At 43.8% G+C, this 20,018-nt stretch overlaps 1 protein-coding gene across 1 annotated transcript; it reads right to left on the reverse strand.

The window, feature by feature from the left end:
- Positions 1–255: 255 nt before the first annotated feature.
- LOC100656424 (transcription factor SPT20 homolog) lies at positions 256–2,515 on the reverse strand. Its single transcript, XM_064278403.1, has 4 exons — positions 1,592–2,515; positions 738–1,516; positions 521–628; positions 256–415 (listed from the first exon to the last, which is right to left on the reverse strand). Exons 1-4 carry the CDS (start codon positions 2,513–2,515, stop codon positions 256–258), a joined length of 1,971 nt encoding a protein of 656 aa, XP_064134473.1.
- Positions 2,516–20,018: the final 17,503 nt, after the last annotated feature.

Here is a 20,018-nt window from a genome sequence, read left to right on the forward strand (position 1 = left end):
TTCTAAAAACCCAGCAACTTAGGCAAACCAAATCATTTGTTTTTACTTAAAAAAATATGATGTGAGCTGTACTAAGGTTTGTACATCTGGCATTATGAAATACTGACACATTAAAAATAAAATGAAGTAAAAACTCAGAATCCTTCAGATTCAACGCTCTTGTGCTTTTAAACATGAGGGGGAAAAAAAAGCATAAGACTCAGGATTTTGGAGTGGTTGATGTACCTGTCTTCATTTTACCTTTTGAGCGTCTGCCTATACGCCGGTGACGACGGGGATTAGCTGCCTGTGTGGCTGCCTTGGCCACAGAAACTGAACGCTGCAAGATTTTCGACTGTTGTATCTGTGGCTGCTGCTGTGGAAGGGCAGCAGGGATCTGGACTCTCTGGTGAGGATGGCTTTGCTCAGGTCTCTTCTGGGCAGAGGCAAGCTGAGACAACACATCTGCCTGGGATGGCACAAGACGTTGTAATTCGCTAAGCTTAATAAGAACTGCTTGCTGAGTGGGTAAGGCCTGTACTTGACTGGTTGAACCCTGTGCAGAGCCCCGTCCTCTTGGCTGTCGAGGATGCGTTGTGGAATGGTGAGGTGGTTGTTCTGGAGTACGCTGAGAGAGCTGCTGCTGTTGCTGTGGGACAAAAATGAGTTGAGTACCTGGAAGCTGGAATAGAGTTAAAGGCCTGGTTGTTGAAGTATTTTTTAAAATAAGTGGAACGCCTGCTTGAGGAGCTGTCTGCATTCCACCTGGCACTGCAGTTGGTAGTGGAACTTCTGAGGGTAGACGGCGACTCAGATTTTTTTCTGCAGGAGTTCTGGCACCAGGGCTGCAGCCCAGCATGGGCTTTGAGCCACTCACCGAAGCCTGTGCTCCACGAACAGAGCTCACGGCATTGGTGGAGTTCAGTCTACCATATTTTACCACGACCACTGTGGTCATGATCTTTTGTGATGAGTTGACAGGTGGAGGGGCCTCTGGAGAAAGCGTGCTAACTGGATTGAGGTCCACAGATGACTTCTGAGAAGGAACCGATGGGTTAGAGACAGTAGGATTTGGAGATTTAAGAAAGCTGTTTGCCTGTTGTGGAGCAGAATGGTAAACTGAGGAACGACTTCCTGAGCCTGAGGGAAGCCTGGTGCATGGAGGTGGATGTTTTGCTTCCTTCCCCAATACTGAAGACCGAACCAACACTCTCTGACGTTGTTCTATTCCTCTCCTTGCGGAACGGCGCAGTCTGGCTGAGCCACTGGAGCTGTGTGGCATCCTGACTGGGCATTCCTTTTCGACGAAGTCCTGGTACTGAATGACTATCTTCTCAGCAGCAGACTCTGGTCCAATCGTGAACTGATCTGAATGATCATCTACGGAGAAGTGGAATGGAGACATCTCACTTTCTTCATCTTCACAGGGCTGTACTGTCTCAGAGAAAAGTGGGTCATTAAGTGACTGCATGGCACTCAGCACTGTTTGATGATACTGATCATCAGCTTCACAGTCAAATAAGTAATCATCATTTACCTCACATGCTGCCCACACAGGCGATTGTGAGACATCAGGTATGACAGAGTTTTCCACCTCTGCATACTTCTCTACGTCCACTTCAGAAGGCATGGCCGGATTACAAGGACTTTGCTTCCACATATCCAGGCAATTTCCTGCTTCAAAAATTTTGAGGTCATATTGATCACCTGCTTTTCTTTCTTCATTTATTTGGCAAGAAGTGAATGATCTTAGCTGAGGTGGTGGTTGGCAATCAGACTGCTCTAACGGCTGGTTCAGAGAGCACCTAGAAGACCTCTTTAAACACTGTTTCATTGAGTGAGTGTTCATCTTTTGCTTGTTATACAGCAGTCTGTTTGCAGTGCAGGCTACTGCTACAGAAGGATCAAGACACAGGGGTTCAGCTGTAGCTAAAATCAGTTGGCTCTCAAGCGCAAGTTTGTCTTCCTGGGTCCATTTACGGCCATCACTTGTTATTGAATGCACATCACAGGCTAAAGTCTGCATTGTTGGACGTAGGAGAACATGCCGACTTTGGTAGCCAGGAGGCTGCCTATTACTGCACTGCCTGTAGTCACGGATTTCTGCGATGACACATCCAGAGTAAAAAATATTTACCTGAAATTTTTCCAGGAGATCATTCAAAATAGGAGGTAATTCTTCCGCATCCAAGTATTCAAGCAATTCCCTCTCTTCATAAGGCAGGTGAATGGTCTCAGATTCTGGCCCATCTTCTCTGCTGAGCATCAGAGAATAACCCTCATTGCCGGGGTATAGGTTGACCACTAAACATGACAAGCTCTCTCGCATAACAAGCTTCTCTAACAGGTTCACATTTGTTCTTAATTCCTGCACGTCCTCAGGCTCTTTTTCACATTCTTCGACATACAAGTCATGAAGTTTTTGAAATATCGATTTTGTTCCACTCGACAAGCATTTCCTTTTAGGAGGTATCAGTTGGGCACTTTCAATGAGACAGTCGGCACGATCCAAAGCTTCTTCTAAAGCTTGCTGCATTGTAGTATAAAACGGGGCCCTAAAAGAAGAGAAAAAATATGTGCGTTGATCAAGAGGTGTGAAATCATGTCTTTAATCTCAGTCATCTAGTACCGCAAGACGCCGCATCTCCACTCACTGTGGCACGAACAGCCTTTATTCAGTAAGGACACAAAGAAGTCCGATCCAAAGAAGTACTACACAAAATTCTCTTCAGTTTTCCACACAAAACTCTCACTTCCCTAAAATAACAGTACCTGTTTGAGCGCCGCCGCTAGGCCTCGAAATGATGCTTTCAGGTCACCAGGATGCCATAGCTCATTTCCACGCAGGTGACGCTGCATGACGCAGGACGCACGACGCAGGCTCGCCTGTCGTCCTCACGTCTGCAACTGGTCCTGCAGCCTTACTTCCTGTTCCCGAGTCCTCCCACTTCCGAGTGACGGGCTGGGCGCCCTCTTCAGTTTAATGTTGAAGACATACACACAAAAGTATAAGCAACCGTAGAAGAAATAGAAACATTTTTGGGTATAATTTTAATATATACCAATTTTCACAGGAGTGCAATGACGAGAAAGGCCTGGAAAGCTGTAATTTGGGGGGGTATTTTTTTTTTTTTAATGTGGGTGTGTGTGCGCAGGCGCTCGTGTGGGTGCGTGTGTGTGCGCGCGCGCGCACGCGCGCACAGGCGCGCAAGGGCGCATATGTAATATTTTTGTTGGGAACTTTACCAAGAATTCTTCACTGTTTTTAGAATCTTTTGTCATCAATTGGAAACCCTGGTGCCGTAGTGGTTAAAAGTTTGGCTGCTAACCAAAAGGTCAGTAGTTCAAATCCACCAGGCGCTCCTTGGAAATCCTATGGGGCAGTTCTACTCTGTCCTCTAGGGTTCCTGTGAGTCAGAATCAACTCGACAGCAACGGGTTTGGTTTAGTTTTGGTGTGTAATCAACTGCAGTTCTGCACATGGTATCTATCACCAGTTCAGCACACCCAGTGAGTTGATTATTGTAGCTCTTACATGCATGGAGACTCTATATGTATCTGATGCAGGCATCAGACTTCTGCATTGTATCTTCCAGGGATCTAGGGGCAAAGCGTTTTCATATTGATGTACACATAACATGGCATTCTTACACATAATAAATTTTGTTTTATTTCCCTATGCATTTATTCTCTAATTATGTAGTTGTTGTTCAGTGCCATGGAGTCTGTTCTGACTCACAGCGATCCTATGTACAACATAACAAAACACTGCACGGTGCTGTACATCCTCAGTCATTGCTATGTGTGAGCCCATTGTTGCAGCCACTGTGTCAATTTATCTCATTGAGGTTCTTTTTCACAGACCCTTTACCAAGCATGATGTCCTTCTCCAGGGACTGGACCCTCCCGATAACATGTCCAAAGTATGTGAGATGAAGTCTCATTATCCTCGCTTTTAAGGAGTGTTCTGGCTGTACTTCTTCCAAGACAGATTTATCCATTCTTCTGGCCAAACTCAGAGCCATAGAGTCTATTCCAACTCATGGTAACCCTATAAAAAAATTTTTTTTTAAAACTGCCCCATAGAGTAACCAAGGAACGGCTGGTGGATTTGAACTGCCGACTTTTTTAGTTAGCAGCCAAGCTAACCAGTGCACCACCATATTCAGTATTCTTCCTCAACACCATAATTCAAAAGCATCAATTCTTCTTTGGTCTTCTTTATTTACTGTCCAGCTTTAAACATGCGTATGAGGAGATTGAAAACACCATAGCTTGGGTCAGGCATACCTTAATCCTCACAGTTACATCTTTGCTTTTTTAAACACTTCGAACAGGTCTTTGGCAGCAGATTTGCTTAGTGCAATACGTACTTTTATTTCCTGGTGCTGCTTCCGTGGGCGTTGATTGTGGATCCAAGTAAAATGAAATCCTTGACAATGTCAGTATTTTCTCTGTTAATCGTGATATTGCTTATTGGTCCAATTGTGAGGATTTTTGTTTTCTTTATGTTGAGGGGTAATCCATATTGAGAGCTGTAGTCTTTGAACTTCGTCAATAAGTGCTTCAAGTCCTCTTTCCTTTCAGCAAGCAAGGTTGCATCATATGTGTATTGAAGGTTGTTAACGAGTCTTCCTCCAATCATGATGCTACATTCTTCTTTGTGTTGTCCAGCTTCTCCAATTATTTGCTCAGCATACACATTGAATAAGTATGGTGAAAGGTTACAACCCTGAGACACACCTTTCCTGATTATCCCCTTGTTCTGTTTGAACCGCTGCCTCTTAGCCTATGTACAGGTCCCTCATGAACACAATTAAGTGTTCCGAAATTGCCATTCTTTGCAGTGTTATCCATAATTCATTATGATCCACACAGTCAAATGCCTTTGCATAGTCAATAAAACACAGGTAAACATCTTTCTGGTATTCTCTGCTTTCAGCCAAGATCCATCTGACATGAGCAATATCCCTGGTTCCACACCGTCTTCTTAATCCAGCATGAATTTCTGACAGTTCTCTGTCGATGTACTGCTGTAACCATTTTTAAATTATTTTCAGCAAAATTTTAGTTGTGAGTGATATTAATGATATTGTTCGATAATTTCTGCATTCTGTTGGATTGCCTTTCTTTGGAATGGAAACAAATACAGATTTCTTCTGGTCAGTAGCTCTCTTCCAAAATATTCTGGCATAGATGAGTGAGTGCTTCCAGTGTTGCATTCATTTGTTGAAATATCTAAGTTGGTATTCTGTCAATTCTTGGAGCCTTGTTTTTAGCCAATGCCTTCAGTGCAACTTGGACTTCTTTCGTTACCATCGGTTCTTGATCATATGCTACCTTCTGAAATGGTTTAACGTCAACCAATTCTTTTTGGTTCAGTGACTCTGTACTCCTTCCATCTTCTTTTGATGCTTCCTACGTCGTTCAATATTTTGCCCATAGAATCATTCAGTATTGCAATTGGAGGCTTGATTTTTTCTTCAGTTCTTTCAGCTTGAGAAATGCCGAGCATGTTCTTCCCTTTTGGTTTTCTAACTCCAGCTTTTTGCACATTTCATTATAATACTTTACGTTGCCTTCTGGAAATCTTCCCTTCAGCTCTCTTATTTCATCATTCCTTCCATTGTCTTTAGCTACTCAACGTTCAAGAGAAAATTTCAGGGTCTCTTCTGACATCCGTTTTGGTCTTTTTCTTTCCTGTTTTTTAATGACCTTTTGCTTTCTTCATGTATAATGTCCTTGATGTCATTCCACAACTCATCTAGTCTTTGGTCTTTAGTGTTCAGTGTGTTAAATCTTTTCTTGAGATGGTCTCTAAATTCAGGTGGAATATACTCAAGGCCATACTTTGGGTCTCATGGACTTGTTACAATTTTCTTCAGCTTCAACTTGAACTTGCCTATGAGCAATTGATTATCTTTTCTGCAGTTGGCCCCTGGCCTTGTTCTGACTGATGATATCGAGCTTCTCCGTTGTCTCTTTCCACAGATGTAATCTATTTGATCCCCGTGCATGGCGAGGTCCACGTGTATAGTTGCCATTTATGTTGCTGAAAAAAGGTATTTGCAATAAATAAGTTCTGGTCTTGTAAAATTCTATCATGCAGTCCCCGGTGTCATTTTTGTTATAAGGGCCATATTTTCCAACTACTGATCGTTCTTTGTTTCAAACTTTCGAATTCTAATTGCCAGTAATTATCAATGCATCTTGATTGCATGTTTGATCAATTTCAGACTGCAGAAGTTGGTAAGAATCTTCAGTTTTCTTCATCTTTGTCATTAGTGGTTGGTGCATAAAATTGGATAATAGTCGTATTAACTGGTTTTCCTTGTAGATGTGTGGATATTATCCTATCACTGACAGCATTGTACTTCAGGATAGTTCTTGAAATTTTCTTTTTGACATTGAACGTGACCCCATTCCTCTTCAATTTGTCATTCCTGGCATAGTAGACCATATGACTGTCTCGTTCAAAATGGCCAATACCAGTCTATTTCAGCTTACTAATGCCTAGGATATTGATGTTTATCTGTTCCGTTTCATTTTTGACGACTTCCAATTTTCCTAGAATCATACTTCGTACATTCCATGTTCTGATTACTAGTGGATGTTTGCAGCTGTTTCTTTTCGTTTTGAGTCATGCCACATCAGGAAATGAAGGTCCTGAAAGTTTTACTCCATCCATGTCGGTAAGGTCAACTCTACTTTAAGGAGGCAGCTTTTCCCTAGTCGTCTTTTGAGTGCCTTTCACCCTGAGGGGCTCATTTTCCAGCACTATATAGACAATGTTCTGCTGCTATTCGTCAGGTTTTCGCTGGCCAATTTTTTCAGCAGTAGACCACCAGGTCCTTCTTCCTAGCCTGTCGCAGTCTGGAAGCTCCCTTGAAACCTGTCCACCATGGGTGACCCTGCTGGTATTTGAAATACCAGCAGCATGGCTTCCAGCATCAAGGCAACATGCAAACCACCACAGTACAACAAACCGACAGATGAATAGTAGAATTACGTGGTAGGTAAGTGGTATTGTTTATGAATTGCAGTTCAGGATAGTAAAGGGACATGAAAGCATTTGTTTTTAAAAGACAATTCAGGTCTGACAGGATGAGAACTATTTTTGTAGGTGATGGCAATAAATTTTTAATGATAACACTAACTGTAAGCCATAGACATGGTCCTAATGATCGCTTTGGAGGAAGTGATCGAATCTTAGATAATTTACGGTCATTGTTATTTCTATTAAGTAAAACCGGTTACCAGTGAGTCAATTCCAACTCATGATGACTCAGTGTTTGTCACAGTAGAACTGTGCTCCATACAGTTTTCAATAGCTGATTTTTCAGAAGTAAATCGCCAGGACTTTCTTCCAGGGTGCCTCTGGCTAGACTCAAACCTCCACCCTTTCAGTTAACAGCCAAGTGCTTTAACCATTAGCACCAGCCAGGACTCCTCTGTTAACTTAGTTGCCTTGAATTCTGCCAGCCTTTTTGAATAGGTTTTTAAAAGAGTCTCCTACTGTTTAGATCTAGACTTAGTAATATAATATTCATAGAAAAGTCTCAGTAATGAGAAGAATCCAAGAGGAATTGGTGGAATTCCTGAATTAGAGATGACTTTAAAATAAATGTGGTTTTTTTTTATTTGTTATTCAGGTGAAAGTTTACAGAACAAATTAGTTTCTCATTAAACAGTTAATGCACAAATTGTTTTGCAGCATTGATTGCTGACCCTGTGATGTGTTGAAATCCTCCCCTTCTCCACCTCAGGTTCCCTGTTTCCATTCGTCCAGTTTTCCTGTCCCTTCCTGTCTTCTCGTCTTTGGTTTTGGGCTGGTGTGCCCATTAGTCTCGTGTACATGATTGAACTATGAAGCACGTCCCTCCTGTGTGTTACTGTTGGCCCTATAGACCTGTCTAATCTTTGGCTGAAGGGTGAATCCCAGGTGTGAATCCAGTACTGACTTAAAAGGATGTCCGGGGGCCATACCCTCAAGGTTTCTCCAGTCTCTTTGAGACCAGCAAGCCTTTGCGTGTGTGTGTGTGTGAATTTGAATTTTGTTCTGCATTTTTCTCCCTCTCTGTCCTGGACCCTCTATTGTGATCCCTGTCAGAGCAGTCAGTGGTGGTAACTGGCCACCTATTTGTTCTGGGCTCAGTCTGGTGGAGGTTGTGGTCCATTAGTCCTTTGAACTAATCTCTCCCTTGTGTCTTTGGTCTTCTTCAATCTCCTTTGCTCCAGCTGGGATGAGACCAGTAGATGTATCTTATCTTAGATGGCAGCTCGCAGGCTTTTAAGATCCCAGTTGCTACTCACCACAGTCGGATGTAGAACATTTTCTTTATAGCCTATGTTATGCCAGTTGAGCTAGATGTCCCCTGAGATCATGGTCCCCAGCCCTCAGCCCAGTAGCTTGGTCTCTCAGTAAAATAAATGTAGTTTTATTATCAATAGCACTGATGATTATTATGTATTACAATAGATATAGTATATTAAAGTAAGATTAAAAACTCCTTGAGTAATAGAGTTCTTTAAAGATGACCCTCATTCAGGAACAGAGAAAAGTGTTTTTCTACTAACATACCAAGTGTCTCTGTGTAAATGGGTACTTCTGGAGCACTTCAAAGGGACTTGAAACAGTTTAGTTTCTTAACTCTTTTAAGCATCCTTCCCTGCCTATCTTTCTTCTTTCCACATGCCCAAATTTAAGCTAACTATGAAGAACCAGAAACTAAATATTATTTTGCTAACCATAAATCCAAATATCCAAGTTAAATGATGCATGAGTTAATGAGATCCTAATTGGATCCAGGTCAGGAGTTGAGAAAGAACATCAGCTTGGAGTCTCAGTGAAAGCATTTCCAATTATTCTTCCAACTTGAATAGATGCGCTTAGCTGCCTACCAGACTCTTCCAGGCTTATCCCCTACCATGACCCCATTCCTCTCTGTTCTCAGGAATTTGCTGTGTGTTGGGTCTGAAAAGGTGTCAATTCTGTTAACAGTATTCCATATGGGTAGGGAAGCTAATTAGAAAGGGAAATGTCTGCTTTGTGATTTATTTAACTAGAGATTCTGCTGGACAGAAATGGAGAAATGGCTGAGGCCGTGGAAGGACCCTCAGGGCTGTAGACCTGTGCTTGAGCCAAGTTATCATTTCAAAAACAAGGAAGTCTGAGGCATCTGCTGACTGCTGCTAGTCTGCACACTAGACTTCCTAGCTTTCTACCATGGCAAACGAGCAGGTCTAAAACTAAGGGGAGGCAAGTGAGGTGCCTAGGCACATCAAGGAGACATTTACTCTCAGGGTTGTGCCAGCCCTGCAGGGTTGGTGCCCTGGGTGTCTCACTTGCCTTACCTTGGTTCCGGCCCTGCACAGAGGCTCCTTACCACCTGGCACCAGTGGGCTCCCAGCCTCTTCTTTGCTCTCCTTCATGGGTCCTCCCTGCTCTGGCCCTAATCACCATGCCACGAAGAGGCCAAGCCCTTTCATGGCTCCGTGCCCTTACAAAGGACTGTTTCCTCTGCCTCAGAATCCCCTCCCTGCTTAGTCCCATGACATTCGATCACCTCAAATATCACTTCCTGACCTCCAAGATGTATGACTCCTTCTCTCCTCCGTGCAGCCAAAGCATGCATGCCTTTTGTCTTAGTCAAACCGGGCATCTCATTCGAATTGAATTAAGTGTTTGCACAGTTTCTCCATACCGAGCCTCTGAATTCCCTGAGGGCAGGGACTGTGTCTTTCCATCATTGTCTGGTCACCTACTTGGTCACTGCTTGGTACATAACAGGCAGTATAGAAAGAACAAGTTAATTAATTAATGAGTGACTCCAAGCTCCAGTGTTCTCTACTTGAGACTTATAAACACCTTGTGATGTAAATATTCTCTTTTTAGAGCTGAGAAAAGTACACATAGCCAGGTCTCCTGTCCTTGGTGCTATACTATGGCATGGTTTCTCAAACTGGGCACTACTGACATTGTTGTGGGGCCCGTGTTGTGTGCACTGTAGGATGTTTAGCAGCATACCTGGCCTGCATCGACTAGGTGCCAGTAGCACTCCACCCTGTTAGTTACTTAGTTTGCTTTAAAGAAAATTATTGGTTCCCATAACTGACAAGTCCAGGAATAAAGGACTTCAGGCATAGCTGGATCCAGGAGCTCAAATGATGTCTCTGCTATGCTCAGGCAAGCTCTCCATTTACACACCAGCTTGATAGTCTTAGCTAAAAGAGAGGCCTCTTCCTCAGTTGTTCCTGGATAAACTATCAAAACTGAATCTCAGCAGTACAAATTAGGTAATGTGCTCGACCCCTAAAGTTACAGGAGGGGGTCAGCCTGGCAACTCACAACAATTGAGACTACTGCCTGGCGTTTTGACGATGAAAAATGTCTCCAGACATTGCACAATGTTTTCACAGGAGCAAAATTCCACTCCCCCTTGTTGAAAACCATTCTACTACCCTGCTGTGTAAATTGTGAGTGTGATTGAAATGCACCCCCTTAGCTGAGGTTTCACAGGATATCTCACTTTGTAGACAGGTGTTTCTGCCCACCCAGTCATGAGATGGTATGTTAGGCTGGGTTCTCTAGAGAAGCAAAACCAGTAAAGCATATAAATATATATAGAGAACAAGATTTATATCGAGGAAACTGCTCATGAGGTTGTAGAGGCTGGAACGTCCCAAGTCTGTGGATCAGTATAGAGGCTTCTTCTGATTCATGTAGCTTCAGGGGCTGGTGAACCCAAGGTCAGCAGATCCAAGAGCAAGGCTCTTGCTCACCGGCTGTGAAGATTGACAAATCCCAAGTTCAGCAGGTAAGCTGCTAGCTCAGGTTCCAAAAACCTGAGATCAGATGAACAGGAGCCAGCTGCAAGATCCAGAGTGAGCAAAAACCCAGAATGTCTGCTTATATTCAGATGTAGGCCACATGCCCAAGGAAACTCCCTTTCAACTGACTGGCTACTCACAGAAGATCCCATCATGGGAGTGATCGCATATAAACACTGAGAATCATGGCCCAGCCAAGTTGACACACAGTCTTAACCATCACAGTCCACCTCTTGTCAACTTGGCACATGTACACATCTCCTTAAACCATCTCTGAATAAAGACAACTATAAAGTCATACTTGCTCCTAACATGATACAACGAACACACATACAAAGCAGAAATAGTCATAACAATTACAGCCCTTGTTTCTGCAACTGGTCATGTGGCCATAACTGGTATTTAGAACTACCTTCTTCTACCACCCATTTGGTATTCCCTTTGCTTTCAGCACGCACCTCAGCTGGTCGTGGTTCTTTGCCTGGTGGGGTGACCCAAACCTTCATTCCTGAAGGGTCTGGGCCATTAGTGGACATGTCGGAATTGGGTTACTCTAGTTTTCCATTGACTTTAATCACAGGGCATAGTAGTACAAAGAGATGCCCTAAGGGATCTCCTGCATACCAGACATACTCTTCTTTACCTCCATTATGTAATATCAATCCAATTTCCTGTTGGTAATCAAGATCAATCACACCAGCCAGTATGGTAACTCCCTTCTCTGCCTGTTGATCCAGAGGCATAAGGAACCCAAAGTGGCCAGGTGGCATTCTTAACTTCCAGTTCAATGGATTCAGTGATGTGTTGCCAGGTGTGAGCATTCCTCCCTTTGGAACTGCGACTTCTAGACCTGCAGAGCATAAGGTCGTAGGGACAGGAAGCAAAAATCTTGTGAGTTACTCGGGGCAATAGTGAGTGGTGCCGCTTCCACTTCTAACCCTTGATTCCTGGACCCATGAATCCTGGCTATGGGAGAAACAGCACCATATATTGGACGCTGGTTTAGAGCATATACAGCCTTCTGGAGAACATAGCCTCAACCCTGCAAGGTATTACCACCTAGCTGGCACCATAATTGTGTAAATGGAATGAGGCCATTCCATCATTCTACCAAGCCTACTGCTTCAGGATGATGGGGCACATGGTAAGAACAGTGAATTCCATGAGCATAGGCCCACTGCCGCACTTCATTTGCTGTGAAGTGAGTCCTTTGATCCAAGGCAGTGCCGTGTGGGACACCATGATGGTGCAAAAGGCATTCTGTAAGTCCACTGATGGTAGCTTTGGCAGAAGCATGGTGTGCAAGGAAGGCAAATTCATGTCCAGACTGAGTGTCTATTCCACTAAGGACAAAACGCTTCCCTTTCCATGGTGGAAGTGGTCCAGTGTAATCATCTTGCTACCAGATTGCTGGCTAATCACCTCGAGGGATGGTGCTGTATTGGGGACTCAGCATTGGTCTCTGCTGCTGGCAGACTGGGCACTCAGCAGTGGCTGTAACCAAGTCAGCCTTGGTGAGCGGAAGTCCATGTTGCTGAGCCCATGCATAACCTCCATCCCTGCCACCATGGCCACTTTGTTCATAAGCCCATTGAGCAATGATGGGTGTAGCTGCGGAAAGACGATGACTGGTTTCCACAGAATATGTCATCCTATTCACTTGGTTGTTAAAATCATCCTCTGCTGAGGACACCCTTTGGTGAGCATTCACATGAGACACAAATATCTTCATTTCATTGGCCCATTCAGAGAGGTCTAGCCACATACCTCTTCCTCATAAATTCTTGTCCCCAGTTTTCTAATCATGTTCCTTCCAAAGTCCCTGACCATCCAGCCAAACCACTGGCCACAGCCCATTAATCAGTATACAGTCACACATCTGGTCATTTCTCCTTCCAAGCAAAGTGAACAACCAGATGCACTACTCAAAGTTCTGCCCATTGAAAGGATTTCTCTTCATCATTATCCTTCAGGGAGGTCCCAGAAAGTGGTAGCAGTGCTGTCATTGTCCACTTTCGAGTGGTTTCTGCATATCTTATAGAACCATCTGTAAACCAGGCATGAGTTTTCTCTTCTTCGGGAACTGATCATAAGGAACTCCCCATGAGGCCATAGGTGCAGACTTGGAGATGGAAGGTAATGTGACAGGAGTGCAACTTACTTGTGCCTTCAGGCCCTGCTTGGGCCTGATCTCGTATATACCACTTCCATTTAATGATGGAGTGCTCCTGTGCACATCCAACTTTATGACTCTGCCGCTCAGACAACAGTCAGTTCATGATGGGCAGCTCAGGCTGCATGGTGACTCAGTGGCCCATGGTTCAGTCTCTACTAAGGCTTAGTAACAACCCAAAAGCTGTTTCTCCAAAGGACAGTAGTTATCTGCAGAGGATGGCAGGGCTTTGCTCCAAAATCCTAAGGGTCTGCACTGTGATTCACCAATAGGGGTCTGCCAAAGGCTCCCAACAGCATTTTTATCTGCCACTGACACTTCAGGCACCATTGGATCAGCTGGATCATATGGCCCAAGTGGCAGAGCGGCTTGCACAGCAGCCCGAACCTGTTGCAGAGCCTTCTCTTGTTCTCAGCCCCACTCAAAACTAGCAGATTTTTGAGTCACTTGATAAATAGGCCAGAGTAGCACACCTAAATGAGGAATGTGTTGCCTCCAAAATCCAAAGAGGCCCACTAGGCATTTTGCTTCTGTCATGGATTGAATCGTGTCCTCCCCAAAATATGTGTATCTACTTGGTTAGGCCATGATTCCCAGTATTGTGTTGTTGTCCTCCATTTTGTGATTGTAATTTTATGTTGAGAGGATTAGGGTGGGTTTGTGATGCGACCCTTACTCAGGTCACCTCCCTGATCCAAAGTAAAGGGGGTTTCCCTGGGGTGTGGCCTGCACCACCTTTTATCTCTCAAGAGATAAAAAGAAAGGGAAGCAAGCAGAGTGTGGGACCTCATACCACCAAGAAAGCAGCACCAGGAGCAGAGCGCATTCTTTGGACACGGGGTCCCTGCGCCTGAGAAGCTCCTCGAACAGGGGAAGATTGAGGACAAGGACCTTCCTCCAGAGCTGAGAGTGAGAGGAAGCCTTCCCGTGGAGCCGACATCCTGAATTTGGACTTGTTACCTACTAGACTGTGAGAAAATAAATTTCTCTTTGTTAAAAGCCATCTACTTGTGGTATTTCTGTTATGGCAGCACTAGATAACTGAGACGGCTTGCTTTTTAGTTGTGGGAAAAGCCAGGTGCAATAATGTATCATTCACTTTAGAAGGAATATCTCGACATGCCCCATACCACTGAACCCCTAGAAATTTCAATGAGGTGGAAGGTGCCTGAATTTTTGTGGGATTAATTTCCCACCCTCTAGCACATAAATTTTTTTTAGCACACAAATGTTTTACCAGTAAGTCCAGAGTCATTGACGCTTCTTCCTTACTAGGTCCAATCAGCATAATGTCATCAAAGTAATGGACCAGTGTGATGTCTTGTGGAAGGGAAAGGTGATCAAGGTCCCTGCAGACTAAATTATGACACAGGGCTGGAGAGTTAATCTAGCTCTGAGGTAGGCAACTGAAGGTGCATTGCTGGCCTTGTCAGCTGAAGGCAAACTGCTTCTGATGGTCCTTTGAAACAGATATGGAGAAAAAAGGCATTAGCCAGATCAATAGCTACATACTAGGTACCAGGAGATGTATTAATTTGCTCAAGCAACGAAAGTACCTCTGGAACAGCAACTACAATTGGAATCACCACCTGGTTAAGTTTTCAATAACCCACTGTCATTCTTCAAGATCCATCTGTTTTTTGCACAGGCCAAACAGGCAAGTTGAATGGAGATGTGGTGGAAATCACCACCCTTGCATCCTTCAAGTCCTTGATGGTGGCAGTAATCTCTGCTATCCCTCCAGGAATGCGATGTTACATTTGGTTTACTATTTTCCTAGGTAGGGGCAGTTCTAATGGCTTCCACTTTGCTTTTCCTACCATAGTAGCCCTTACTCCATTTATCAGGGTTCCAATGTGGGGGTTCTGCCAGTTGCTGAGTATATCTATTCCAATTACGTGTTCTGGAACTGGGAAAATCACTACAGAATGGGTCTGGGTACCCACTGGGCCTACTGTGAGACGGATATGAGCCAAGACTCCATTAATAACCTGACCTCCATATGTCCCCACTCTGACCGGTGGTCTCCTAGAATTAGTGTCAGTTCAAAGCCAGTGTTCAGTAATCCCTGAGTAGTCTGATTATTTCCTTTTCCCCAGTGAACAGTCACTCTTATAAAAGACCGTAGATCCCTTTGGGGAAGGCTGGAAGAGAGATTAACAGTAACAATTTTTGGCAGTGTATTGGAGTCCTTCCAAGGGGACCCAGCATCCCCTTCATTCAAAGGGTTGTGGATCCTTAAACCTGCTCAAGTCTGGGGATTGATTGAGGGACCGTGACTCTCTATTCTGGTGATGCAAGTTAGACCGCTGTTTACCTGACCTAGAATTCATTTGTTTGTACAGATCAAGTAAATATTTAATAAATTTCCTATCTCTTTCACTCCTAGGGACACCATGACTAAGTAGCCAGTGCCGTAAGTCCGTACGAGTCAGACTATTCTGATTACTTCTTTGACTCTGCTGTCCATTACTGTAAACATGCCAACCTTGTCTTTGTCAATTGAGTGCAGTCACTTGACCCCTACTACCACGAGGTCCAGTCAGCCCCATTGTAGGTAGGTGTCTTAATTCAGTTAGGGAAGTTCCCACTGTCAAATCTGATTTACATAAAATAGCAATCAAAGCGGTCTTCGAGGCTGCTGGAGCTCCCTTCACAAATTTGTCCCTCACAGTTGTGGTAAAAGGTCTGTCTTCTGGGCACTCCATGTGTGGGTCTGTGGGTCTAACCTGATAAGTCCACTCTAGCATGCTAATTTCCCTAAGCCTTTAGATGCCTTTTTCTACAGTATACCAAGGCAGGTCTGGTACTTCAACTTGATTTAGTGTAGGCCGCTGTGTAATCCATGCTTCAGCAACCAAACCAAATAAACTATTATATCCTTTCCTAACTTCTGGAGCAGAAACATTGGATAAAGAATCTGTGCTTTAAACCCAAAAACCAAACCTGTTGCAGTCGAGTCGATTCTGCCTCATAGCAACCCTATAGGACAGAGTAGAACTGCCCCATAGAGTTTCCAAGGAGCACCTGGTGGATTCGATCTGCCGACCTTTTGGTTAGCAGCTGTAACTCAACAAATACGTCACCAGGGTTTCCAATCTGTGCTTAGCGGACCCATATCTATAAGCTCAGGCTGATCCATCTTTACTTCCTTGCACCATTATCTCACACCCTTAATGCCATTCCCACACTTATTTCCCAGGTTTCTGTTTCTACATATTAGAAAAGTCAAGCAGTTCTTTTGGAGCGTAGCATACCTCCTCCTGAGTCACTCTTTGTACTTCACCTTTTGGGGTTTGCTGGGACTTAAGTCTAGTTATAGGTCCAGAAGCCAGGATCGGTAGTGTGGAATGGTTTTCAGAACATTTAGCTTTGTCTCATAAAGCATCTGCCTCAAGCAATGCCCCAGGCAACAACTCTGGTGAGGGCTCTTTAGGGGCAACTGGGCTAGAGCTCATCTCATTAGATGGGAGTGGAGGGGCTGATGGCTTTTCTGGGTAGAGTGGTTTAGCAAACAAACATGAAGTAATCTCTGCAGATGGGGGTGGTTCCATTGGCATGAGTCATTCAACAGAATTTAGGGGCTCAGTATCTCCAGCTTCCTTATTATCTGCCCATATGTCCCCATCCCAGGCTTTAGGATCCCATTTCTTCCCAGTCAATGCCCATACTCTAACTTCTGATACCTCCAAAGTTTGGCAATTGAGCTGGCATTGTAATTCAGCCACTCTTACAATAAGACTCTGGATTTGGTTTCGGCTACATCAGCTCTGTTACTACAAGAAATGAGACTTTCTTTCAAAGCACAATTGGAAACTTTGAGGTTATTTATGCAGCATTTGGGCTTTGACTCTGAAGCCCTGAGCACATCTCTTTCTTTCACCAGTTTGTCTAGTGAAAGTAGGACCAACTAACCAGCTTTCTTATACTTCTCATTCTGACAAAACTGTAGGAAGATATCATAAATGGGTTCACCCAGGGCCTCGCCTTTCACCAATACCTGATCTTTTGGTGGTGATATTTTGCGTATTTTTATCACCACCTCATGCTGTGGATTAGCAGTGCACTGTTTATTGCTGGAAGCAGAGTCATCAACATCTTTATGACTAAACAGACTTGAGAACCAATTTAGAAAACTCACCCTTACAATTTTGTTTCTCTAGAACCACTCTCAGTACCAAATGTCTTAGGCTGGGTTCTCTAGAGAAGCAAAACCAGTAAAGCATATCAATATATAGAGAGAGCGAGACTTATATCAAGGAAACAGCTCACTCAGTTGTAGAGGCTAAACATCCGAAGTCTGTGGATCAGGATAAAGCCTTCTCTTGATTCACGTAGCTGCAGGGGCTGGTGAACCCAGGATTGGCAGGTCAGAGAGCAGGGCTCTTGCTCATGGGCTGTGAAGATGGACGAATCCCAAGTTCATCAGGTAAGCTACTAGCTCAAGTTCCAAGAACCAGAGGTCAGACGAACAGGAGTCACCTGCAGGATCCAGAGCAAGCAAAAAGCCAGAATGTCTGCTTATATTTGGATGCAGGCCACACGCCCAAGGAAATTCCCTTTCAACTGATTGGCTACTCACAGCAGATCCCATCATGGGAATGATCACATATAAACATGGAGGATCATGGCCCAGCCAAGTTGACACACAATCTTAACCATCACAGATGGAATGGGTCTTTAATTGTTGCATCGACAGTCTTAGGTTGGACTGGCCCAGAAGCAGACTCTGAGACCAGGATTTCAGTTTATTGAGGAGGTGATCCTGAGAAGCACTGGCAACGGAAAGGGGAAGTGGTTAAGAAGAAAATACAAAGTGTGTTCATGAGCAGAAAACTGCTATGGGTGACTGGTGCCAGCTGGTAGCCTCTGGGAGAAAATACAGAGTTGTTCTGCCCTACAGGCAAGGAAGCTGGGGCATTTATGCATCCACCCCTGTTTCTCATTCGCTGGGGTCTGCTCTGGAGGCCTTCTTCCCTGACACTTCTGGCTGCCGTGTCTGGGGCCACACAGGCTGATGAGGCCCAGGATGTCCCCAGACAGGTCACTGGTGCCTGCAGGAAGGCTCTGTCTGTGGGCACAGACTGTGAATGCCAACGGGAGATTGCTGAAGCACCAGCAACATCTGCACCAGACCTAGGAACAAAGGTAAGTGGGAGAGGTCCGCCTTCCTTCCTGCTGAGGGAGAAAAGTGAGCTATGTAACATCTCTGGACATATGGAGAAGTGAAATTACACTCCATGCAAGTGAAATGGTCAATTTTATGTGAGCTTTTTCAGTTGTTGAAGCAAACAAGGCCAAAAATGGAGGATGTGACCCCCTCCTCACTCCCAAAGGGAAGACCCCAAGGCTGCCTGGGCCACAGCTGTGCTGGATGAGGCTCTGAACCTGGGGGATGTGGTCCAGCTCCCATTAGCTGGCCTGGCAGTGTTATCGTGGCTTGGCCATCCCCTTCACTTGAGCTGCCTAATTGCCTGGTCTTTCCACAAGATGAGCTTGTTTTTAATTATTCTGAGTGCACACCCTCCTTCGAGCCTTCCAAGCACGTTAACGAGCACACAGGCTGCTTATAAGGACTCCAACTGCCACCTCCCCTATAGCAGCTCAGTGGAGAATAGCACATGCTGAGAAAGTCATGGCCAGGCTAACGTATGCTAGGGAAAGAAGAGAATTGAATTAACTGCAAGATAATTGGCCTAATTTACAATTAGCAAACTGGTTTGTTCTATACTGTTTTTATGAAGTATAATATGCTATTGTTGTTAGGTGCCATCGAATCAGTTCCAACTCATAATGACCCTATATACAGCAAAACAAATCATTGCCCAGTCCTTTACCCATTTCAATGTACAGTTCTGTGAGTTTTGACAAATGGGTACATTCAGGTAACCATCATCAAAATCAAGCCATAGAACTGTCGCATCACCCCAGAAAATTTCCTTGCATTCCTTTCAAGTCAATTCCTTCCCCCACCCAGAGCCCCTGTCAACCTTTGATCTGTTGTCTATTTCTAGTTTTGCCTTTTCCGGAATATTACATAAATGGAATCATACAGTTGCCTTTTGGGAATGGCTTCTTTCACAATACACTTAGGATTCACCCATGTTGTTGCAAGCATTAGTGGTTTGTTCCTTTTTATTGTTGAGTAGTATCCCATTACATGGATGAACCATAATTTTTTTACCCTTTCTCACATTGAAGGTCGTTTGGAATGGTTCCAGTTTTAGGAGATCATAAATAAATCTGCTATAAACATTCACCTACAAGATTTTCTGTTAACATAAGTCTTCTGTACACTTGGGTAAATATCCAGAAGTGGTAATGTTGGGTCATATGGTAAATATATGTTTAACTTTATAAGACACTGCCAAACTGTTTTTTAAAGTGGCTATATTCCCAACAGCAATGTATGGGAGTTCCAGTTTTGGTATTGTCAGGTTTGTTTTGTTTTAAATCCTGTTAATAATTGTCTAGTACGTCTCATCGTGGTTTTTTTTCCTAAATTTTATTTATTTTGTTGTTGTTGTTGAGAATATACACAGCAACAGATACACCAGTTCAACAGTTTCTACATGTACCATTTAGTGACATTGATTGCATTCTTCGAGTTGTGCAAAAACTCTCACCCTCCTTTTACTAGTTGTTCTTCCCTCATTGACATAAACTTACTGCCCCCTAAGGTTTTTATCTAATCTTCTGAATGGCTGTTGTCAATTTGATCCCGTATATATAGTTCTTAAAAGAGCATAATGCTCAAGACAGACCTTTTTTTTTTTTTTTCTTACTAGTTAAGCTATACTATTGCTCAGTTTTAAGATAATTTTAGGGGATATTTTTGGTTTAAGGTTTAAAAATTATCTCAGGGCAATAGTTTCAGGGCTTCATCTACCCTCCATGGCTCCAGAAATTCTAGAGTTCATGAGAATTTCAAATTCTGTTCTACATTTTCCCCGTTTTGATCAGGATTCTTCTATGGAATCTTGGATCAAAATGTCCAGTAATGATAGCTGGGTACCATTCAGTTCTGATCTCATGG

The sequence above is a fragment of the Loxodonta africana genome, chromosome X (assembly GCF_030014295.1).
Source record: "Loxodonta africana isolate mLoxAfr1 chromosome X, mLoxAfr1.hap2, whole genome shotgun sequence".
NCBI classification, from domain to species: Eukaryota; Metazoa; Chordata; class Mammalia; order Proboscidea; family Elephantidae; genus Loxodonta; species Loxodonta africana.